Source organism: Panthera leo, chromosome A2, assembly GCF_018350215.1.
Source record: "Panthera leo isolate Ple1 chromosome A2, P.leo_Ple1_pat1.1, whole genome shotgun sequence".
Classification (NCBI taxonomy): domain Eukaryota; kingdom Metazoa; phylum Chordata; class Mammalia; order Carnivora; family Felidae; genus Panthera; species Panthera leo.
In genome coordinates, this window is record NC_056680.1 from 149,636,065 (window position 1) to 149,653,623 (window position 17,559).

The window sequence follows — 17,559 nt, forward strand, 5'->3', positions numbered from 1 at the left end:
GAAGTGTGAAGCAGTGAAATGAATTTGGGGACGAGAGAGAGTGGACTGATTGTGCTACGGGGAAAAGACAATCTTAGGAAATGAAACTGAAACTAAAAAAGACAAAGTGGAAATTACTCAAAAGAGAGCAGTTAAAACGGTGAGGGAACTGGAAACAGGAAAAGTTAATTTTCAGAGAAAACTTGAGGGGAAGAAACGTCCAAATATTGGAAAGATTTCATGTGAAAGAGGGTAAAATGGGCATTAAACAACATTGGATTCAGTGGACAGTAGTGAGACCAAAAGATTGTTCCCCAGCACATAGAAATCAGAGATAAAGGTGAGATTGAGCGTTTGGGAAATGGTGAATTCCGTTACTGCCAGTGTCCTGGCACAAGTTGGATGGCCTCTTGTAGATGTTAGGGAAGAAGGAAAACAGTAGACGGGTGTTTGAAGTAGAGGACCCTTAGGGCCCCTTGAACCCCGAGGTCCTGTGATTTCTTTGAACTGAACATTGGTATAGTCATTTTGGTCTCATCCTAAACACACATGTGTGTATTTACTAAATTGTTTCTCAACTCCCTTTTCTAGGAGAGCACCAACAGCCCCATTTTCCTGGTCTCACCAGAGGACTAGTAGCTGTTCTTTTATACTGGGATGGAAAGCGGTGCATTGCAAATTCCCTGAAAGCCTTGATACAGTCTAGACGAGGAAAGACGTGGACCCTTGAACTCAGGTCTGTTTGCTTCTTAGGATTTCAAGGCTTTATTAAAAATTATCTGAAGATTTATTAATTTATTACTAGAAATAACGTAAATTTCTCCTTCCAGTATGTATAATTTAAGTAAGATATGTAACATAGCCGAGCAATAAATACTTCCTTATTCTGTAAAGAATAACAGATTAAAGCTGCTTTATTTTGTTAACAAAAAAGAAGTATGCTTAGAAGTTTATTGATGCCTAGTTATCTAGAAAGAACTAAAAGAGCTGGGTTATAATTCATCCTGTTTTGTCCAGTAATGTAACATTATTGTCAACAGCATTTGCTATATCTGTAAGGTGAAGAAGTGTATGCATTACCGTTCATTGTAACTTTCTCTATTGATTTCTTTTCGTTACAGTCCAGAGCTGGTTTCCATGACAACACGCTTTACAGATGAACTGATGGAGCAAGGATTGACTTATAAAGTGCTTACTCTGGTGTCACAGATTGATGTGAACAATGAGTTTGAGAAGCTACAGCGGGAGAGAGGTTTGGGCAGTGAAAAACATCGAAAAGAGGCAAGGGTTCACTGAGATCTGTTCATGGGTTGTCTATGTCAGGTCTCGGGCAGAAAAGTCATGACGATTAGAACAATTAGAACGTGGGCATAGAAAATTGCTAACGTACGTTAAAATGTGTAGGCATCTGTGTCCAAAATTGGCTTGTAGCTGTTTTCACTTCTTTCTAGTCACTTATATGCTGTTGTAGCTCTTTTCCTGGAATGAACTCTTCAAGAAATTGGTCATCCCATAACAGAGCTTGGAACGTAAAATGAGGAATTAACAGTAGGGTTTGTTTAGAATTCCAGAGGTGACAGGTTAGGGTCACTTGTGGATTCAGATAGATTTATTTAGTTGCTTAGCTTTGGAAAAGGTAGTTTACACTTTTGGAAGACGACCGGGTTTCACTGTGATTTATGTGTACTAACAATCATACATTTTTCTTTCTAGGTTTCTGATCTTATCAAGGAGTGCAGGCAGTCTCTGGCAGAAAGCCTTTTTGCCTGGGCTTGTCAGTCACCTTTAGGCAAAGATGACACTCTGCTTCTTATTGGACATTTGGAAAAAGTGACAGTTGAGGCTAATGGTTCATTGGATGCAGTGAATCTGGCTCTTCTTATGGCGCTTCTGTACTGCTTTGATATCAGTTTTATAGAACAAAGCACAGAGGAACGAGATGGTATTGGATTTTATACCTATTAATACATTTACTTTTTTAAAAATGAGATTAAATTATGGAGATAACATTTAAGAAGGGCAGTATTTTAACTAACGTAAGAAATTGTACATTTTATTCCTGTATTTATTCCCGTGTGTGCGGTTCATCCATATTTGAGTATTTACATAAAAGATGACATTTAAAAAATTCTGCGCTCTGTTAGATGTCTTTATTGTCCTTTTCAGTTTTGGAATAGGAAAGTGATAAAGATTACGCAATATATGTTCATGAGTTCTCCATGCGTAATTTACGTAATTGCTTGTTTCTTTACATTTTATTCACATTTCAGACCTTTCATGAAAACATTCTAGGGGAGGGTAACTATCATTTTTAGTAATATATCATCTTTGATTTATGTTGTCTCTGAAGTATATAAAATTTTTACTTGGTGACCTTATTCATAATTACTGCTTAGAAAAGAGGATCTCAAAAATGATTCCTGCAGAGGAAGATTATTGCCCTTAGCGTCACAGGTGTTTATAGTTATTCTAACAGTTATCCCCTGTCTACTTTTGACCGTATTGTTGGCATCTTTCAATAGGTAGGTATGTAGGGAGAATAGACCTTTTCCACTCATCTTTGGTGGCCATCCTTAGACATTAGGGAAGGCTTATGGAAGGCATAAGTACTCCTTTCCTCCAATCGGATTGTCACACGGTGCTTTGAGCGCCACAAAAAGAGTGGTGCCTGTGCTCGTATAGGAATGCTGCCACTTAAGGCATTGGTCAGATTTCCTGTATTGAATGAAATGAAGCACAGAATTAAGTGGGGGCAAGCTGTGTTCATGGAACCTTGTAAGTGGTACTTGCAGCAGCGAAATGAAATGCTTGGAAAGTTTCATAGGCTAGGATGTAAGGTTTTTGTATTAGGTTGTAATTTCATGAATTTAGGATGCTGATGATTGACTCATTTTAATTGTGATTTCTTGTTGGTCGTTCTGTATATGTTTGATTAATAAATGGGAGAAGTGAATTATTAGCGCATGTATAATAGTAGACAGAAACTTTCAAACTACAGGAAATTAAAGAATGTGTTCTTGGTTAAAGATTGGGAACCACTAGGGCACCTGGGTGGCTCAGTAGGTTGAGCATCTGACTTCAGCTCAGGTCATGATCTTGCAGTCCAAGAGTCTGAGCCCCACATCAAGCTCGCTGCGCTGAAGCCGCTATCAGCACAGAACCCGCTTCAGACCCTCTGTCCGCCTCTCTCCCACTGTGCGTGCACTCTCTTTCTCAAAAATAAACATTAAGAAATAAAAGAAATATGGTACGCCTGGGTGGCTCAGTCGGTTGAGCATCCGTCTGCAGCTCAGGTCATGATCTTGGTGTCCGTGAGTTCGAGCCCCACGTTGGGCTCTGTGCTGAAAGCTCAGAGCCTGGAGCCTTGGTTCAGATTCTGTGTCTCCCTCTCTCTCTGCACCTCCCCTGCTTGCACTCTGTCTCTCTCTCTGAAAAATAAATAAACGTTAAAAAAAAAAAATATTAAAGATTGGGAACCACTGACATCAAAAGGAAGGACAAGAAAATAAGTAAAATAAAGTCTTAGGTGTCAGTGGTGTTTCCCATTTTAGATTTTTAAAAAATTTTTATTGTTTTTGAGAGAGAGTTTACAAGTGGGGGAAGAGCAGAGAGAGAGGGGAACAGAGGATCCAAAGCGGGCTCCGTGCTGACAGCAGCCAGTCCGATGTGGGGCTCGAACTCACGAACGTGAGATCATGACCTGGGCCAAAGTCGGACGCTCAACCAACTGAACCACCCAGACTTCTTGGAGAGAGAGAGAGCAGAGGAGGGGCAGAGAAAGAGGGAGAGAGAGAATCTTAAGCAGGTTCCACACCCCCGTGCAGCCTGACTCAAGGCTCAATTTCACAACCTCCCATTTTACATTTATTCAGAATCCTATGCTTGTTTGAAATACCAGAGTATGAACTGTAAATAGAAAATCACTTACTTATTATTTAGCAATTTCATTTGTTATAATCACAGTCGATGCTTGTTTGCAATTTGAATTCTTGTTTTGGTCTGTTTTTGCTTGATATTTTAATGTAGGCATTTATTTATGTAGTAAAATTCTTTTTTTTTTTTTTTAAAGATTTTACTTTTAAGTTATCTCTACATCCATCAGGGGTCTCGAATTCATAACCCCGAGATCAAGAGTTGCCTGCATTACTGATCGAGCCAGCCAGGCACCCCAAATTCTATCTTTTTTGATCTTTAAATTGCATTGATTTTAGAATTTATATGCAGAAAAACTGAGTGGCTTTTTAACTGTTTTAAGAAATTTTTATAGTATACTTATAAAAAACCAGTGAAAAAAGAGTTAAAATTTAGAATTATTGTCAATTGCCTCTTTCAGTATTAGTTTGTATAGAATTTTTACAGTGTATTTTTTGGTTTGTCGAACACAAACACTATTTTTTGGTTAGTCATAATTCTTTGATAATTCATTGAACTCCGATTTCCTGATCTTTAGCCATCATTCCTATGTATCAAAAGTGAGGATTTCTGTACTTGTTGGTATAGTGGTCTATTTTTGTGTTTTCAGATATGATTCATCAGCTTCCACTATTGACAGAAAGACAATACATTGCAACAATTCACTCCCGCCTTCAAGACTCACAGCTTTGGAAACTGCCTGGGCTGCAGGCCACGGTTCGACTTGCCTGGGCATTGGCACTGAGAGGAATATCTCAGCTACCTGATGTGACAGGTAAATTGATTGTAGGTAACTCTCTTATGAGAAAGAACGTGTCAACTTGAGTGGTATGTTATCTTTGACATATAAGCATGAGCATAGGAAGATATCTGGAGTTGTATTAAATGAAGCTTTGGCATGTGGTAAAATACAGACTTTTTTTGTCCTGGTCTCCCAAAAAGAAATTTTATGAAATATGGTTTCCCTTTCTTGGAACCAGTGACAATGCTCTTAGTTTCTTTTTTCCCTTAAGAGTGTAAAATTTTGAGGGGCACCTGGGTGGCTCCGTCAGTTGAGTGTCCGACTTTGGCTCAGGTCACGATCTCACAGTTTGTGAGTTCGAGCCCCGCGTCGGGCTCTGTGCTGACAGTTCAGAGCCTGGAGCCTGCTTCGGATTCTGTCTCCCTCTCTGTCCCTCCCCACTCATACTTTGTCTCTCTCTCAAAAATAACAAATAAAACATTAAAAAAAAAAAAGTAAAATTTTGAAATGGCAGTATCACAATAATTTTTTAAATTAAAATTTATAATTTCTTTTTTTTACGTTTTCTTCCTTGGTTTCACAAAATAATTTTTCACAAATTAAAAACTAGTATTATTTTAAAAGAAAATACATTAGAAAGGAGATATTTGGATCAGTTAAGAATGGATGTGGAAGTCTGACTTTAATAGTCTATGACCGACTATAGCATATCCTGTTCTGCTGTTGACATTCATGTAATTCTCATACTATAGTGGTTTCACAGGACGAGAACTATGTTTTTGTTGTAATTTGAAGCCCAAAGAACTGTCACTTGTTTTTATGGTAGATCTGGAAAGATTTTATTAAGGTTGATTATCCATATCAGTGTTTTCTAGTTGTGGAGTGTCAACAGATTCTAGTATCTTATCAATTATGTGAATCTAGAACGTTTTGTTCACTAGTGTCCTACTGTTCACAAGGAGACTGCAGAAGGCATATTTTTTTTTTTTTTTTTTTTTTTGTATTAGGGGGTCTTTCTTTGGCCAAGTATTTTTTTTCAAAAATTTTTTTTAATGTTTATTCATTTTTGAGAGAGAGAGATAGAGACAGAGACAGAGCATGGAGGGGTGGGGTCAGAAAGAGAAGGAGACACAGAATCCGAAGGAGGCTCCAGGCTGTGAGCTGTCAGCACAGAGCCTGACGTGGGGCCCGAACTCACCGACTGCGAGATCATGACCCGAGCTGAAGTCAGGCGCTTAACCGACTGAGCCACCCAGGCGCGCTGGGCAAGTATTTTTTATATTAAAGCTAATTCATGGCTAATTAGACATTCATATTCGTGCATAACTTCTATTTCTGAACTATACCTCTTAGTCATTTGCAAGTCTTATTTTAATACTTGTCTGGCATAAAATTATCCTTTAAACTTTTAAGTGGGTATGTGGTACTTAACTTCATATATTGTGATTTATTGTACTCTTGCCCTCATCTGGAAGGGTACAGAAGAATGTGTTACAGTTTGCTATTGATGAGAATAGGCTTAGGATTCCATACCTAGTTTCGAGTCCCAAATCTTTGGCTACTTCTTCTCTTTAGTTTTACATGTTCATATTTTTTTATAAGTTTGATAATTAGGGGTACTATAATTAAACATTTTTAAACTAAAAAAGTTTCTGAAATTTGAATTTTAAAAAGTGCTAGAATTCAGGGGTGCCTGGGTGGGTCAGTCGGTTAAGCATCCGACTTCGGCTCGGGTCATGATCTCACGGCTCGTGGGTTTGAGCCCCGCGTCGGGCTCTGTACTGACAGCTCGGAGCCTGGAGCCTGCTTCAGATTCTGTGTCTTTCTCTCTCTCTGCCCCTAACCCACTCGCATCCTGTCTCTGTCTCTCTAAAAAATAAATAAACATTAAAAAAAATTTTTTTTTTAAAAAGTGCTAGAATTCAGATATTAATGCTGCTTTATTACCTAAATAGTCTTCAAGAAATAGTTCTTGAATTGATCATCATGCAGTTTTAATTCCAGTATTTCTGAATTCAAGTGAAGGTTTGTAATTAATAATTATTATTAATATTTAATTTATAATCTTAATAAGTATTATTAGTCAAAATAAAAACAACTATTTTGTTCTCAAGGAGTTTGTATGGTATGGGTAGGCTTTATTTCAAAATGCAAAATAAAACATAAAAGCTCATTATTTTCCTCTGGTTGAGGCTCTTGGCTTCTATCTGTTCCTGACCCCTTCCAAGGCAATGAAAATTGGTGGTACTTTGAGGGATACCTGGGTTGCTCAGTCAGTTGAGTGTCTGACTCGATTTTGGCTCAGGTCATGATCTCACAGTTTTGTGAGTTCGAGCCCCAACGTCAGGCTATGTGCCGACAGCACAGAACCTGCTTAAGATTCTCTTCTCTCTCTCTCTCTGTCCCTCCCCTGCTCGCACTCTCTCTTTCTTAAAGAAAAGGAAAAAGAAAATGTACTTTGAGTAGCGCACTATGTATTTGATTTGTATGATGCTCAAGGAGAATAAACTATGTAGCAGTTCTTATCCAAAGCCGGATTACCACAAGGTTACCTAGCAATTTATATGTACATTTAAAAGAAGTAAATAGCAATCTATTTCTTGAGGACATAACGGTACCTATGACATATTTTACCAAAAAATTGAACATAAGTAAAGTCTCTGTAGATCAAACTGCCAACTTTTAATATAAACAGAGGACAGAGGAATATGTTAACTGTACCACTGGGATGGATATCAAACCATTGTGGAAACTACAGGATAAAAGTCTAGTTTCTACTGCAGATAAGGGCAAGGGAAAAATTGAAAAGATACAGGAGGAGCCCACTACAGAGGTATCACTCAAACGCAATCTGTAGATCTTAATTGGATTCTGATTCAAGCAAACAGATTGCACAAAAGACGAAAAGCAAAAATCCAAACTAAAATCTTTTATAACATTCATGGGGCGGTTGTAAATTTGATTACTTTGTGGATATTTGATACTGAGGAATTTTTTGAAGATTTAATGATATTGAGATATAATGGTATTTGTATGTATCACTTATTTTTCTTTTGTTTTTAAAGAATCTTTTTGAGTTGTATACTGAAATACTTATGAGTGAAATATTGAATAGTCTGGCATTTGCTTTCATCTAATTTGGAAATGCATGGAGATCTAGAGGAGATAAGTTTAACTGTAAATGGATAGATAATATCGAAGCTAGATGATGGGGTGTGTGGTTTTCATTATATTGGTCTATATATTGATAGATACCTGTTTGAAGTTTTTCAAATAAAAAGCTAAAAAAAGTTACAAGTAGACCAGTTTGTCTTTAGGTTAAGGTTTAGTTTTTAAGTTTTGCTACTTGGGTACCAAATTAGAAGAGTTACTTAGGTGGTCATGTTCAGGTTTTGGTCTTATTAGTTGTGAAGACTTTTTCTGAATGATCTAGTTCATTTCATTGAGATTAAAGCATCAGTTTGTTAATATTTTGATAATAATTCCCTGATTATATCAGAATTACATCATGTATCTCTGAAGAAATTATTTATCACTCATGTTACTGAGAAGAGCACATGGTTTCCTTTTTCTTTTTCTTCTTTTCTTCTTTCTCACAAGTGTTGTTTCTTACAGGAATACAAGGTTGGTATATCATTTAAATCCAGGTTAACATATAGTGTAATGATTTCTGGGATAGAGTTTAGTACTTTGAATGCCCATTGCTCATCCCAACAAGTGCCCTCCTTAATCCCTATCACCCATTTAGCCCATCTCCTGACCCAACGCCCCCTCCAGCGACCCTCCATTTGTTCTCTGTATTTTAAGAGTCTCTTATGGCTTGTCTCCCTCTCATTTTTTATCTTATTTTCACTTCTCTTCCCCTATGATTATCTGTTTTGTTTTTTAAACTACACATATGAGTGAAATCATGGTATTTTGTCTTTCAGTGACTTACTTCGCTTAGCATAATACACTCTAGTTCCATTCACATTGTTGCAAATGGCAAGATTTCATGCTTTTTGATCACCAAGTAATAATTCTGTTTGTGTGTGTGTGTGTTTTAAAAATATACACACACACACACACACACACATGCATATACAACGTGCGTGTGTGTGTGTGTGTGTATATATGCACACATACATATATACACACTACATCTTCTTTATCCATTCATGAGTCAGTGGACATTTGGGCTCTTTCCATACTTTGGCTATTGTCAATAGGAGTACATGGTTTTCTTTCTTTCTTTCTTTTTTTTATTATTAAAAAATTTTTTTTGTGTGTGTTTATTCATTTTTGAAAGACAGAGACAGAGCATGAGCAGGGGAGGGGCAGAGAGAGAGGGAGACACAGAATCTAAAGCAGGCCAGGCTCCAGGCTCTGAGCTGGCAGCACAGAGCCCGATGTGGGGCCTGAACTTACAAACTGCGAGATCATGACCTGAGCCGAAGTCAGACGCTCAACTGACTGAGCCACCCAGGTGCCCCATGGTTTTCTAATGTAATTTTTCAGTAGCTCTTTTGAGTTTGTGAGTCAGTTACGGTGGGTACAGTCTTAGTTTTAACATAGACATGCTTGAAGGTTGAGAAGATAACCTGAATTTTGAAATATCAGCAGAATATTATGAAATACTATAGTCTAGTTTAATAACTTTTTCTCCATGTGCTGTTTTTTAAAATATATTTCTAGCTCTGGCTGAATTCACAGAAGCAGATGAAGCAATGGCAGAGCTTGCAATTGCTGACAATGTTTTCCTGTTTCTCACTGAATCCGTGGTGGTGTCAGAAAACTTCTATCAGGAGGAATTTTATATTCGTAGAATCCATAATCTCATCACAGATTTCCTTGCACTCATGCCAATGAAGGTATGTGTAATAATATAGGATGAGTAAAAAGTAGTAGAAGATTTTTAAGAAATAATAGAACCGATCAATTAGCTAACTTTATGTTTGAGAAACTAGTAAAATATTTTACTACAGACCGTAATTTGACAATAGTTGTGTTACAGCTTTTGAATTAGTAACTCATGAAAATGAAATAAGACCTGTTAACTGAGAATAAGCTTAAAAGAACAATATATTTGACACTGAGAATAGTTAATAAGGAGAAAGTAATAGTTAAATCACTATGGGTAGAAAAGTATTAATACCATGCTATCCCAGGGATCAGTGCTTAGGTTTGCCTTATTGATATATTTTTACATATGATTTGGAAGAGCCATAGTGGAAAATTTCCAGTTTTATAGATAATTGTTTAGACTCTTAATTAGTGTATAAATGGGCTTCTGCTTGCTTACAAGTAATGCAAAGGCTACTTTTGAATAAAGAATTCAAGCTATCAGTATGATCTATAACTATGAGCCATGTCAGATGGTTTCTTGAGAGTGTGTGTGTTTTGTGCAGTATTGTGCCAAGAAAGCCATCAAAGTGGGGGCAGGAAGTAAATGAGGGAGTAAAGCCCTATGAATTCACTTTTTATGTGTGTATTTTAAAAAGCACTCCAGGGCCTCCTGGCTGGCTCATTTGGTTAAGCGTCTGACTCTTGCCTTCAGCTAAGGTCATGATCTCACAGTTCGTGGGCTCAAACCCCATGTTGGGCTCCATGCTGGCAGCGCAGAACCTGCTTGGGATTCTCTGTCTCCCTCTCTCTCTGCCCCTCCCCTGCTTGAGCTCTCTCTGTTTCTCAAAATAAATTAACAAATATTAAAATAAATAAATAAAATAAAACATAAAAAAGCACCCCAGAGTACCTACATTTGTAATATTGTGTGGTTTTGGTACCATACCTCCTGAAACACATAAGGCAAATGGAAAAGGTACCTCAAATGGCAACAAACAAGGAGTGCATTGCTTATTCATTATTTAACGAATTAAGTGTTTGTTGAGTTTCTTCTGTGTGCCAGGTGCTATGTATTCTAGGTGTTGTGAAGAAGACCAGTAAGTAGGAGACTCATTCGTTATCAGCAAAGAATTTAGAATCTAGTTGGAGAGGTATAGATAGTGAACTACTATGAATTTATATAGGCTAAGGATAGCTCCCTTAGGACTAGAATAGTCAAGGAATACTTGGAAGAACGTTTTTTAAGTTTATTTATTTTGAGAGAGAGAGAGGGAGGGAGCACGTGTATGCATGAGCAGGGGATGGACAGAGAGAGAGGGAGATAGAGGATCCCAAGCCTGACATGGGGCTCAGTCTCATGAACTGTGAGATCATGACCTGAGCTGAAATCAAGACTCTGGATGTTTGACCGACTGTGCCACCCGGGTGCCCCATTCAAGGAATACTTTAACAGATAACCTGAACCCTCAGTAACCTTGGAGGACTTGATAGATTAACACCACAGAATTTTGGAATAGGAAGAAGCCTGCTAATCCTTTCATTTTACATTTGTAGAAATGAAGCCTTAGAAAGCTTAAGACTTAGAGTTTTTCCTAATCAGTAGTCCAGATACGACTTTGATTATGGAAAGATAATCAGTGGTTCGAATAGGGTAAACAATTCACACAATTGGGGATACTGGAAGATTTTTTTTGATACAGGAGTATTTAGGTTATCTGTCTCTTCTTGAACAAACTGGTTTGTATCTGTCAGTGAATTTGTCCTTTTCGTTCAGATTGATTGACATTAAAGTTATTCCTAATACTCCTTTATTATACTGTTTATGTATATAGGTTCTGTAATGATGTTTCCTTTCTTATTCTTAATTTTGATAGTTTGTATCTTTTTGTTTCTTAATTAGCCTGGCTAGAGGCTTATCAATTTTATTGATCTTTCCAAAGAACCACCTTTTGGCCTCATTGATTTTCTTTTCTTTTCTTTTTTTTTTTTTTTTTTTTTTAATGTTTTATTATTTATTGTTGAGACGGGGAGGGAGGGGCAGAGAGAGAAGGAGAGAGGATCCTGTGCTGTCAGCACAGAGCCCAATGTGGGGCTCGAACTCACAAACTATGAGATCATGACCTGAGCTGAAATCAAGGGTCGGACGCTTAACCCACTTGAGCCACCCAGACGCCCCTCCTTGATTTTCTTTTACTTTGTTTTGCTATCATTGATTTCTGCTCTTTATTTTTTTCTCCCTTTTGCTTTGGGTTTAATTTTCGCTTCTCATTTCAGTTTCTCTAGAACACTTATCTCTTAATTACTGCTTTAGGCTGTGTCACATAAATTTTGATATGTTGCTTTCTTTTTTGTTCAATTTAATATGTATTGTAATTTTCCTTGAGGCTTCTTTGATCGATGAGTTATTTAAAAGTGGCATTGTTTAATTTCCAGATATTTGGGAGCTTCTAGGTGTCTCTCTGCAACTGGTTTCTAGGTTATTTTAGTTGTGGTCAGAGAACATACTTTATAGGATTTCAGTTATCTTAAATTTGCTGAGGTTTGTTTTACGTTTGAGAATATGGTCAACTTGGAAAATGTCCTGTGTGCACATGAAAGGAATGTATATTCTGTTGCTGTTATGTGGAGTATTCCGTAAATGCCAGTTAGGTAAAGTTGCTAATAGTGTTTAAGTCTTCGACGTCCTTACTAATTTCACATACTCATTCTATTGAATAATGAGAGAGGGAGGCGCCTGGGTGGCTCAGTTGGTTGGGCTTCTGACTTCAGCTCAGCTCATGATCTCCTAGCTCGTGAGTTCAAGCGCTGCGTTGGGCTCTTGCTGACAGCTTGGAGCCTGGAACCTGCTTTGGATTCTGTGTCTCCCTCTCTCTCTGCCCCTCCCCTGCTTGTGCTCTGTCTCTCTCTCTCAAAAATAAGTAAATATTAAAAAATAATGAGAGAGGAGTGTTGAAATCCTCACCTGTAATTGTGGGTTTGTCTAGCTTTTTTTTTTTTTTTTAATGTTTATTTATTTTTGATAGAGAGAAAGAACAAGTTGGGAAAGGGCAGAGAGAGAGGGAGACACAGAATCTGAAACAGGCTCCAGGCTCCCAGCTGCCAGTCCAGAGCCCAATGGCCTCAAACCCATGAACTGTGAGATCATGACCTGAGCCAAAGTAGGACGCTTAACTGACTGAGCCACCCAGGCGCCCCCCCCGCCTTTTATTTTATTAAAAAATTTTTTTATTTAACGTTTACTTATTTTTGGGACAGAGAGAGCGAACATGAGCAGGGGAGGGGCAGAGAGAGAGGGAGACACAAAATCCAAAGCAGGCTCCAGGCTCTGAGCTGTCAGCACAGAGCCCGATGCTGGGCTCGACCTCAAGAGCTGTGAGCTCATGACCTGAGCCGAAGTCGGACGCTCAACCGACTGAGCCACCCAGGCGCCCCAGTTCACATGAATGTTTATAAGGTAATGGTTCTCAGCCAGGGCAATAATAGTGTTCAGAGCATGCTGGGGAAATGAATGGTACCAGTGTTGCTTGTTATAATATCTGTGGTGGAGTTGTTGATAGCCAGGAGGTAGCTCAGGGGTGCTAAACTGTGCTGCAGTGGTCAGGATGATGCAGCCCAGTGAAGAAATGTCCTGTCGAAAATGTAGTAACGTTCCCGTTCAGAAACACTGTTGTTAAACTCACTTTCTCTGTAGTGGAAAATGCATTGAAGTTTTAAGATATAAATTATGGATGGTGATATCATACTAAAATTCCTAGTATATTTTGTTATGTCATTAAAGTGGAATAGATGTTATAACAGGTTTTCTTTTGTGTAATCACTTTTAGACAGTTGGCTGGTTTCCTGTTTTCAGTATTATTAACCCATATAATAAATTTCCCTATTAAACTGTATGCAATGCATTTAATAGGTAAAACAGTTGAGGAATCGGGCAGATGAAGATGCTCGAATGATTCACATGAGTATGCAGATGGGTAATGAACCTCCCATTTCACTTAGAAGGGATCTGGAACACTTAATGCTCTTGGTAAGCCATTACGTTGGATACATGGTCATCTCTCCCTCCTTCCATTATTTACTCCCTAACTTTGGGAAAGTTCAGCTGTAAGATCTTAAATAATTGAGTTCCATAAAAATGTAAATTTTCAATTCAAGGTAATTTTTGAGTGAGAGGCATTTTCACCCAGTGTCTGCTTATTCTTTGCAGATTGGTGAGCTATATAAAAAGAACCCTTTTAATCTGGAGCTTGCTCTGGAATATTGGTGTCCCTCAGAGCCTCTTCAGACTTCCACTATCATAGGTTCTTACCTTGGGGTGGCTCATCAGCGACCCCCTCAACGCCAGGTAAGCTCTTAGTTTTTCTGTTTTTCTGCCTTGGTGTAAGTGGGAGTCTTGAACCGTGAAGAAATGTTAATTCCTAATTGCTGTTAACACAAATGACTACTTGTGTAACCTTTAGAAATTTGCACTTTTTTCCTTTTTGAAATTTGAAAGTGTTAAATTTAAGTTCTGATCATTTTGGAGTTTATGTAGTCAGTCTTATGTAACATATTAGCTACATGTCCAATCGTAGAAAGGTGTCTAGTCTTTCTATGTGTCACTTGCTTGAATGTTACTGGTATTTATTTATTAGTTTGTCCCCAGTAGGCATGACAATAACCCATTATACACCATTCTTAACAAGTTAGGGAGGTTAGGATAGGTGTAGATACTGAAAGGAAAGGCTGAGAAGTTAGAATTGATGACAATGAATCAGTAAAAAATGTAGGAAAAAGTCCATTTTCTGTCCTATATTAACTAAAGTATGATACACAGTAGCAAATAAGATGGATTGCAGTATCGATCTTCATCTTTTGGGATTTCCTATTCTGGATTCTTTCATGTTGAATAATTTTTAGTTATGCTAGAGGCTGAGATCACACACCTTTTCTTTTTACTGCATTTGTTACATTTATTGTTTCACTTTTCTCCCCATTTACAAAAATGTCTTGGAGAAGGAGTGATTAAAATTTTTGAAGATTAAAAAAATCCTTATATTATGAAATATTTGAAACATGGAAGAGAGAATAATTATAGTGAACACCCAACATCTTAATTTAACAGCTGTTAACATTTTGCCTCGTTTGCTTCATCCACTGCTGTTATTTTTACTACTTTTATTTTTCTGGAGTACATGAAAGTAACTTATAGACAGCATGACGTTTCACCTTTTACTGGATAAGTGACTATCTCTTAAAAATAAGGATAATTTTCTCCATCATTAGAAAAATCACTGTTCTAATAGATTTAACAATAACTTCTAGAGACCAGTAACATTTTCAGTTCTCAAATCCAACCAATGAGACTGAGTGTCTGAATAGCATTTTTATTTGTTAATAGATTTAAGGAATAAGCAAAGATAAAAGGGAAAACCAAGAAGTGGATTTACAGAACAGGAATGTGGGAATGTGGTATTAGCCAGAACACAAAACGGTATTTTTAGGCTACCCTCCAAAATTCTTTCAGGTTCCTAGGTCTTCATACTAAATTTGACTGGGATTCAGGAACCATGGGTTCCAAGTATATTTGACTTTGCTGGTTTATTTTAGAGGAGTAAATTTCTTCGATTGTTTTACATATTTAAAATGTGAGTAGCCTTATGTCCTGTGGCATTGAGATGTTTTGAAACAAATGTGCTTTTTGTTCACAGAAAATTCTATAATTGATTAAGTTGCTAGTGGCAATCTTGAAAAAATAATTTTTCATGAGTAGAATACCAAATTATTTTATCTTTGAGGCATTAAATCAGTGCACTTAGTTTTAGTTCATATGTAGTCTTCACTAGTTAGTCCATGCTATGTAAACTATTGATTTTTCCCTATTTCAGGTCGTCTTGTCAAAGTTTGTTAGGCAAATGGGTGACCTGTTGCCTCCAACGATTTACATTCCTTATTTGAAAATGCTCCAAGGATTAGCCAATGGGCCCCAGTGCGCCCACTACTGTTTCAGCTTGCTTAAAGTCAACGGTAGTAGTCACGGTAAGAGAAACTTGGATGTTATCTGAGTTTGTTGTGACATTGTTTTGTTTGGGTTTTTTGAGAGAGAATGAGCGGGGGAGGGTCAGAGAGAGACTCCCAAGCAGGCTGTGTGCTGTGAGCATGGAGCCTGACATGGAGCTCAATCTCACGAACTGTGAGATCATGACCTGAGCCAAAATTAAGAGTCGGACGCTTAACCAGCTGAACCACCCAGGTGCCCCATGACATTCTTGAACTCACTATTCCCCTGCCTGTTAAAGAATATTGGTTACTTGTACTAAGTTTTACTAGGTGTATAAATTATTTTTATGATAATGGGAAAGGAGTACCTTGGGAACTTTATGCATAGTGATGCCTTAATTATGGTCTCATAGGTTGGGGAGTTTTACCATTGACTTTGTTAAATACAATTCAGTTTAAGAAATCAGAATTGATATATAAAAACTTCCAAGAACACATCTGGTATTCAGTGCATACTATATACCCTTGCCATATGATTTTGATTTTTTTTAATTCATAAGTACTTGTTTTCTAAATTTCTCTTCTTACAGTTTCTCTGTCAACCCTCTCCCAATTTCCTCATTTAATTTTCAGACTTGAGTCTGGTTAAATTGAAACACTGGAAAAGAGAAGAGAAAGAAATAGTTATTAAACATCTGCTTGGTAGGTCCCATGATTGGAATTGAGCTCTGCCTAGCTCCAAGGCCAGTGTTTTGACTACTCTGTCAAGGCCTGCTTATCTTGCCCTGTGCTTGGTATGTAGTGGAGTAGTGTAAATTACAAATCTAGACTGTCCTTATCTCTCTCTGTGGGAATTTAAGCTCACGTTTGGGAATTAGCTGTTGGGGAAAGGAGCCCCGTGTAGTCACAGGACAACACAGAGAACTCTTATGGATATAAAATAGGTAACTGACATCCAAGTAATTTACCTTTGCATGTGCCTGGGTACCACCTGTTCTTAGCCCTGAAGAAAAATTAATCCAGAGATTGAGCTCACAGATGGATTCTACCCCGTTTTCAACACACTGCTTATTCTAGACAAGACAACATACTCTGCTTATCTAGGATAAAGGCACAGTTTATTGTTTTCAGTTTTTTTTCTCCCTCCATTTCCAAGCTAATGCATAGACATTTTTGAAAGAAAATTTTATGCTGTCTTTCTTTACAGTTGAAAATATTCAGGGAACAGGTGGCAGTCCTGTTTCCTGGGAACATTTCTTCCACTCCTTAATGCTCTACCATGAGCATCTCCGGAAGGATCTTCCAAGTGCAGATAGTGTCCAGTATCGTCACCTTCCTTCACGTGGCATCACCCAGAAGGAGCAGGATGGACTGATTGCCTTTTTACAGCTCACATCCACCATCATTACTTGGGTAATTATCATCCACAGTATGTAAGAGTGTAATTTTATTTGTTTTCTAGCACGGGGGCATTTTAAGAAGATCCCAGACGCTTGTGAAATGCTTGAAGTTTATAAGTGATGAGTATTGCACACAGAATTCTGTTTTTAGGCTCTGTGCTTCTTTACCTTCAGAGGATGTAACGGTAGCTCTACTTATTGCCGTCAGCTAAGGTGAAAATAATAAATGGCATGTGCCTGAAAGAAAATAGAAGGGCAAATAAGAATCAGTGTTTGGATTCACATCCTTCTAGAAGGTTCCCTAGCGTAGGTATTTGTTGGTGTGTATCTATGCGTAAAGAATATTTTTAAAAAATTTGTTTTTTTTTTTTAATTTCAGAAAGCACAAGCAGGGGAGGGGGCGGAAGGGGAGATAGAGACAGAGACATTGAGAGAATATTAAGCAGGCTCCACACTGAGCACAAAGCCTGATGTGGGGCTCAATCCCATGACCCTAGGTTCTTGACCTGAGCTATATCAACAGTCGGACATTCAACCGACTGAGCCACGCAGGTGCCCCAAGAATTTTTTTTCAATTTTTACTTTAAAAAATTTTTAGTTAGAGAGAGAGCAGGGGAGGGGATGGGGGGTGGGGGGGGGGAGAGAGAGAGAGAGAGAAAGAAAGAAAGAAAGAAAGAAAGAAAGAAAGAAAGAAAGAAAGAAAGAAAGAAAGAAAGAAAGAAAGAA

At 37.8% G+C, this 17,559-nt stretch overlaps 1 protein-coding gene across 3 annotated transcripts in view; it reads left to right on the plus strand.

Moving 5' to 3' along the window:
- Positions 1–17,559, plus strand: part of NUP205 (nucleoporin 205) — a 119,211-nt gene that overhangs the window by 45,934 nt on the left and 55,718 nt on the right. For all 3 annotated transcript variants that reach the window (XR_006198951.1, XM_042925644.1, XM_042925635.1), the window contains 9 exons: positions 571–715; positions 1,101–1,260; positions 1,693–1,921; positions 4,502–4,666; positions 9,308–9,483; positions 13,365–13,481; positions 13,662–13,799; positions 15,322–15,472; positions 16,641–16,846. Coding sequence is in view for 2 of the 3 variants with exons in the window: in XM_042925644.1 (XP_042781578.1) it covers positions 571–715; positions 1,101–1,260; positions 1,693–1,921; positions 4,502–4,666; positions 9,308–9,483; positions 13,365–13,481; positions 13,662–13,799; positions 15,322–15,472; positions 16,641–16,846 (1,487 nt within the window). In the remaining variant the exon portion in view is untranslated. The remainder of the gene's footprint in view (positions 1–570; positions 716–1,100; positions 1,261–1,692; positions 1,922–4,501; positions 4,667–9,307; positions 9,484–13,364; positions 13,482–13,661; positions 13,800–15,321; positions 15,473–16,640; positions 16,847–17,559) is intronic.